Below are 7,500 nucleotides of genomic sequence, written 5' to 3'. Positions count from 1 at the left end.
TATATATACATACATATATTTATTTATTCATTCATATATATATGAATATATACATATACATACACACACACATACACATACACACACACACACACACACACACACACACACACACACACACACACACACACACACACACACACACACCACACACACACACATATATATATATATATATATATATATATATATATATATATATATATATATATATATATATATATATATGTATATAAAGAGAGAGAAAGAGAACGAGATTAGAATACCATCCGCAGTCAAGATGCCACTCTTCCCTATAAAGAACCCTCTAACTTGCAAACAAAGTTCAGGAGTTGATTTAAAGCTCCTGGATCGGTTAGTGACATTGAGGAATTATATCAGTCGGCACGTAATAGGACTGAATAAAGCAGAAACTCCTTTTGAAATATGCCAATCACTTTTGATACCTAAGTCATTCCTCGCCATCACTCCTATCACACAACCGCCGTCTTCATTATCATAACATGCATTATTAATGGTTGCTTCATTAACATATTTTTTTTCCATTATTATGATTTCTCCTTGTTAGAACTTCGGCGTCTTATAATTGGACTTACCGACCGGCCCGTTCTCCTGCACCTCCGCGTACATCGTGTCGTTCGGGAAGACCGGAAAGTTGTCGTTGATGTCCTTCACGACGACCGTCACAGTCGTTTCAGCTTCGTGCACGCGCCCACGTTGCCCTCCGTCACGCCCACGTCCTCCACGCCCACGCCCATTCAGCGTGTCCAGGGATGTACACGGGTCCGTTTCTATTTTGTCTGCGTGCTTTTCGGGGGGTTCAAATGCGTTTCTGACTTGCCTTGTGTTCAAGAGGTCATCTGAGACGGTGCTTTGGGAGAGGTTCTTCGGTGTATCTTTAGTGTAGGTGATTCCTCCTGCAGTGGTGGTTGCTGTCTCGTCCGAAGGATCTGTGGCCTTTGCGTGTCCAGAAGGATCACTGGTGACTGCTGTAGCTGCCACCTCGGGTAAGAATCCTTTCCTCAAAATATCGCTGGTGGAAATTCGCCGGACACCCTTCTCTTTTCTGCCGGCGTGTTGGTTGTCTTCCTCTGTCTCATGGCGCTCTTCCTGCAAGCCGACTTCCTTGTTCTTTGTTGGTGATGCCTTCTGTGGTAATCCGTGGGGATGTGTCTTTCCTACATCCCGCTGTGACGCCACCGCTCTCTCGCCCAGCAAGTCCTCTGGATTTTGCGGATCTTCGTGCGAGCAACGACGAGGATACCTGAGGCGGAGGGAGCGCGTCGGGGGGACATGGGAGCGCCCCCAGGGAGGCTGTCCGTCCCGCACTCGCACTTTCATCTTCCAGATCCTTCTTCCGCTCGGAGGGTCGCGATCCAGAGCCTGCCATGTCAGAAAGGCGAGAAATGAGGACCTGTTACGTAAACTGAGGATGATTAAAGCGAAGTGCAGGAAGTATATGAAAGATAAAAAAGAAAAAGACAAAATTAGTTGTAAAAGACATTGGAGAGATTTACAGAGAAAGCAGAGGGAGAAGAGAAAACAAAAATTCTGTAAGATTTCGGCACTAAATAGGAATATGATCAAGCCTTTCTGCTCCGTAAAAATAACCAATTACATTTTACATACACATGGCAGATGCATTCTCATTTTCTGTTCTTACTAACAGATTAACATTTCGCTACATGTTGTCTTTGCCAGTTTGACTAGACTAATTAGATATACAAATAAATCTACCTACAAATACCTTTTTTGATATAGACCAAAAATGTTTCTTTACCCTGAGTTGTATGAGTTCCCCGGAGCTGGAGTTTATGGTGAAGAAGGCGTCCTCGGGCGGCAGTCCATCCACCCCGTCGCCCCCGAGGGAGTAGAGGAGGCCGCCCTCCCTGTCGGTCTCGTCCCTGTCCTGAGCCTCCATCTAGGGGATGGGGGGGGAGGGGAGGGGGTGAGGCACGCTTTCGTCTTGGCGGATTTGAAGTATGTTTGTTGTATCATTATCATAACTATAACCATCATGATGCGCCTCAGATTACATTCATAACCAACTAATCAACTACTTTGATGGCTCACATCGCTGTTAGTCATTGTTAAATACATTCTTTGACAAAGAATCTAGAATTAGAGATACATCATTTCGCTTTGCCACCCTAGATATCTTGGCTACAATAAGTGCTGATACACCTAGAATTATAATTATTGTAATTCAATCACCTACTGGCATTGTCTGTAGCATTTATTTCATTGAATATTATAATTTATATGCATGACCACTCGCATTCCCAATCACGATCTCATCATCAACTACAATGATGTTTCCCTTAAACCAGTGATCTTATTTTTCTACCATTATTCCAGGCAAATTAGACGAAAAATGATCGAATAGGTTCCGAGGATACCTTTTCCCACAAGTACCTTTTTCCCCCAAAACGGTGCGACGAACGGATAGAAGGTATAGGGACCATAATTATAAAGAATTAGATATTGCACAAGTATTTGCGCACTTTATGCACTGTCAAATCTTCATGGCCCCCTACCCTTCAGACTTAGAATGGAATTTAAGTTCATGTCTTATTTCAGCTTATCTGTAAGTCCATATAGAAATTTCGTAAATTCATAGTATAGTAAAATGTACTTATAAATTTCACATAATTGTTTACTTTTATTATCCTTAATTTAACTGTTGTGCTGTAATATGTGTAAATAAAGCTACGTCTAACTTGAAAAAGGGCCAAAAAAAAAAACTAACTAGGATAGACAGCTGGTGAGATGGATACACTTGTTTAATTTCAATGAGGCTTTCAAACTGTGGACAAAGTACATCACGTGTCATCCTCCACCTCCAAACGGTTCCTGAATTTTAGCTAGATGTCCGTGGCCCTCCTGCGACCCAGGCCATGGCCCACAGCTTGCACTGATTTCCGTTTCGCGAAAACACCTTTGTTATGACTCAGGAGATTCCGATAGAGCCTGGGACGGCCAGTCTGATCGCCCGGCAGTTTTACGGCTTTGATCACGGCATCAGAGCCTTATCAGGCCAGTGAAATCTCCCGGGTGATTTCTGAACGTTAATGAGGTCCTTCCTTTGACGTTTTTTTTTCAGGAAAATGCTTCGCTGGCGTGTTCATATGTATGATGGGCAAGTGAAAAGGGATATGGTAATTATTTGATATATATCAAGCTGAAAAATAATACCAGCACCTTGATAATAATGATAACAACGACATGCAAAGGAATCTATCTATCTACCGCTTACGTACACACATACACACACACACACACACACTTAAAGACCCGAATTCACGAACACATTCCACAGATACGCCCAGATAGACGCTAAGTGTATGACGCAAGCCCCTGCCTCGACTGACCCTGAGCATCGCGGCTGGAAGGTCACGGTCGTCCTCCTCGATGGCCGTCACCGTGGGCGGCGGCGACGGGAAGGAGGGCGGGTTGTCGTTCGCGTCCGTCACCGCCAGTGTCACGCCCACGCGCGCCACCTCCGCGCCTGCCTCAGCCGAGATCTCGAGGGCGTGCTGCAAGAGAAGGCAAGGGTGCGAGCCATTATTATCTTTTTGTTGCAATTGTTCTCCTTATTTATAGTCTCATTGTATAATTTAATCATTAACACATGATCATACAACAACGATGATAAAAATTACTCTCTCCTCTCTCTCTCTCTCTGCCACCCCCTCTCTATATCAACCCATCTACCTATATACATATCTATCTATCTATCTATCGATCAATTGATCAGCCTATCTAACTAGCCAGCTAGCTAACTAGTAAACTATCTATCTATCTATTGTCTATCAATCGACTGATCGCCCAGTCTTTCTTCACAGCGCAAATATAAGAGTGATCTAGTGCCTGAAAAAACGAAGTTATTCCCATTTGAATATAGAAAGCTTTCAGAATAACTTTAATTTGGCGTGGACGCGCCTTTTACCAAGGGAGGTCGCAAACTGATAGAAAAGAATTACCCATAAAAGAATTATGATCAAGTAAAACATTCAGAAGATAAGGAAATATTACATGTGAAAAGTTTGATATAATACTAAACGCAATGAATTCAAGAGCAGTGAGTGTATTCTATAGTTGTATCTAATATAATAAATGCTAGGAACATGCTGTCTGTCTATTCACTGTCATCTAAGAGAGAAAGAGAGAGAGAGAGAGAGAGAGAGAGAGAGAGAGAGAGAGAGAGAGAGAGAGAGAGAGAGAGAGAGAGAGAGAGAGAGAGAGAGAGAGAGAGAGAGATAGAGATAGAGATAGAGATAGAGATAGATAGATAGATAGATAGATAGATGGATAGAGAGAGAGAGAGAGAGAGAGAGAGAGAGAGAGAGAGAGAGAGAGAGAGAGAGAGAGAGAGAGAGAGAGAGAGAGAGAGAGAGAGAGAATGAAGATAGAAAGAAAGAGAGAACGTAGAGTGAAAAAAGAGAGGGAGTATTGAAAACTAAACCGGCATTGCTTGCGGTTCCCCGTCATTATCGCGTCGGAGTCGAATTCCAAACTGTCAATAAACAGACCGGTAAGAGCGACGTAACGCCTGAACGTATGACTTTCAGAGTCAAGTAATTGTCGTGAAATCGGGAGAGATATGATGTCGGGGTGTTTTTTGCCGTATTAACAAATTGTGTGCGGAATATTTGTACTGGCATCAGTGGGGGATATCCTGATATAGATATGATTAAGGATAGAGGCATTTGATTCGGAGTGTAGTTTTTTTTAGGGGGGGAAGGGGGGCAAAATGAAGTATGGTCTTTCATAGTTGTTTTTTTTATAGAAACTATATATAATTAATAAAAAAATAAGATTCATAAAGAAAGAGCTAAAATATCTAGAGGTACGCAAGCATCCCAAAACACGTACACACTGCAGGCAAAACTATATGAATAAAGCATACATGCAGACACAGCGCGCCGTACCTTTTGGCGGATCTCATAATCCAGAGTGGCCGCCAGGGTCAGGTGTCCTTCCGCGGGATCGATGGAGAAAAGGCCGTCGTCGTTTCCGCCAGAAATGCTGTACCGCACCGCACTGCCTGGAACCAGAGATGGTTTCGTTATGCGCTTATATGCTTTTTTTTTTGTTCGCAATGTCATGTTCTGCTACAAACTGAATGTGTATTGTATCTTAGCATATTGATTTATTTATCTTTTACAGCATATAGGGCTTCCTTTGCATATTTCACTCTATAAAGTTAAAGTGTAGGGACAATACTTGACGCATCTGACATGAACAAAAGCTAACGTTCATTTTGTTCATAGACCTCAACCTTCCAGCCGCATGCTGCTTTTATCTAAAAAAAATCCTTGTCAAGAACTTGGTCCTCTGTCACACGAAAGAAGTGTGGTGAGATACTATTTACATTTAATTTCATTTTCCATTTTCTTCGTCGTCTCCTCTTGACATTCAACATATATCAAACTGTCTTTCTAATATATCATCAACAACTGTTTCCCAGATTCTAGAGAACGCAGAAGCCAAGACACACCAGTAATTTCACAATCCATTACTCTGTGCATTGCTCCTCTGTTCATCTGCCGGGGGAAAGTGATGAATTTTCCTGTTTCTCCGAGTACTTGCAATGCTGAAGCACCCGTTTTTACACCACGTGGCAGGGCAGTTTGGGTTATCTTAAAGTCTATGTGACCTCCTCTTTTGTATCTCGAAATGTATGATACATCCACCGGGTGTTTATCAACTTTCAAATGGGTGTTTTAATCCGTAGATAAACATATATATATATATATATATATATATATATATATATATATATATATATATATATATATATATATATTATACATATATATATATATATATATATATATATATATATATTATATATATATATATATATATATATATATATATATATATATATATATTATATATATATATATATATACATAATATATATATATATATATATATATATATATATATATATATATATATATATATATATATATATTCCGTGCAACCATTAGTAATGTTTGTAGGTCGTAGTGTTTATCCACTACGACCACTACGTATATATTGTATCTATATATCATAACTCATATGTATTGATATTTGGCGTGATACATGCTGCATGCCCAATCGCCAAATAATACCTTCACAATATATATACATATATATATATATATATATATAGATATATATATATATATATATATACATATATATACACATATATATATACATACACACACACACACACACACACACACACACACACATATATATATATATATATATACATATACAAATAGTGTGTGTGTGTAACTGCATGGGTAAGTCCTTCAAATGCCGTGCAAATTGAGGAGCGCAAGCGAAAGTGCCCCGGTGTGCTTTCGCTTCCCGTGCAAGAGAAGCTGCATTCCATGTCCCTCGCGAGCCGTGTTTGTCTGGGGCAAACAGGCGATCTCGCCTTCCGCTACACATAGCCAGTGACTTATCCACGCGACGCTGTGTGCTCACGGTAAGCTATTCACTTGCTTTATGAGCGCCTTTGCGATTTGCCTGCAGGCTAATTTCGTTGATGTAATCAACACTGCCAGATAGAGTGGCTGACGAACGAGCAGGTGCGAACTTGCCTCTGTTCGTGCATGACGTCACAGGGCCGATACTACCCGCTTCGCTCAACTAATTCCTGGCGGGATTTTAGCCAACATGTATCTTTTGTATTTCATGACTTATGTATATAAGTATTTATAAGTATATATATATATATATATATATATATATATATATATATATATATATATATATACATACATATATATATGTGTGTGTGCATATACCTATACACACACACACACACACACACATATATATATATATATAAATAAATAAATAAATATATATATATAATATATATACCTGTCTATCTATCTACCTCTATACTACCGTACACATCACTACCACATAGGCCATAGCACCATCCTCCTGCAATACCACATCACACCAACATGCGCACCACGCCATCTGCTCGGCACTACCAACATCACAAGCCAAAGGCCGGCTTGAAATGATTGAGAAACCCACTCGAAGTCCATGGTTGGTGAGGGCGGCCTGCTTCCTTCTTCGTCCTTCCTGAATCGTCGACCAGCCCCAAAGGGTGATAATCCCCGACCTGAGTCAGGTTCCAGAATCGTATAAGATTCCTAGAATCCTGGCTTTCCCAAATTCAGAAAAACGCGGAAACTAAAACACTGGCACTTTCATATCTATCACTCCGTGTTCCCTTAATTGAATATCTACACTATGCGATAGGGTGTTTCTATTATGCTCTGGTATGGTTCTAGAGAGCAATGGTAGTCCTTTGTTCCCGTGCAAAATATGGATAAAAGAACAACAAATATGCTTCATTAATCCGTATTTGCCGATGAATTAATTATATTTCGGTCAGAGGAATTTCGCAACTCTGACCTGAAAATAAGGGTCTTTGCTGTAAACAGCAGCTGTAAAGAGATGGGAATTTCGTCT

The 7,500-nt window shown here is 40.4% G+C and overlaps 1 protein-coding gene across 1 annotated transcript in view; it reads right to left on the bottom strand.

Annotated features, from left to right (window-relative positions):
- Nucleotides 1-7,500, bottom strand: part of LOC122249562 (putative neural-cadherin 2) — a 189,430-nt gene that overhangs the window by 27,932 nt on the left and 153,998 nt on the right. Inside the window, 5 exon segments of the mRNA XM_086554383.1 lie at nucleotides 313-346; nucleotides 597-1,383; nucleotides 1,781-1,921; nucleotides 3,372-3,536; nucleotides 4,932-5,047. Coding sequence (XP_086410509.1) covers nucleotides 313-346; nucleotides 597-1,383; nucleotides 1,781-1,921; nucleotides 3,372-3,536; nucleotides 4,932-5,047 — 1,243 coding nt within the window.

Source organism: Penaeus japonicus, unplaced genomic scaffold (genome assembly GCF_977035675.1).
Source record: "Penaeus japonicus unplaced genomic scaffold, GWHDUDI00000001_assembly GWHDUDI00000029, whole genome shotgun sequence".
Lineage (NCBI taxonomy): Eukaryota > Metazoa > Arthropoda > Malacostraca > Decapoda > Penaeidae > Penaeus > Penaeus japonicus.
This window is presented reverse-complemented; position numbering and strand designations above follow the sequence as displayed.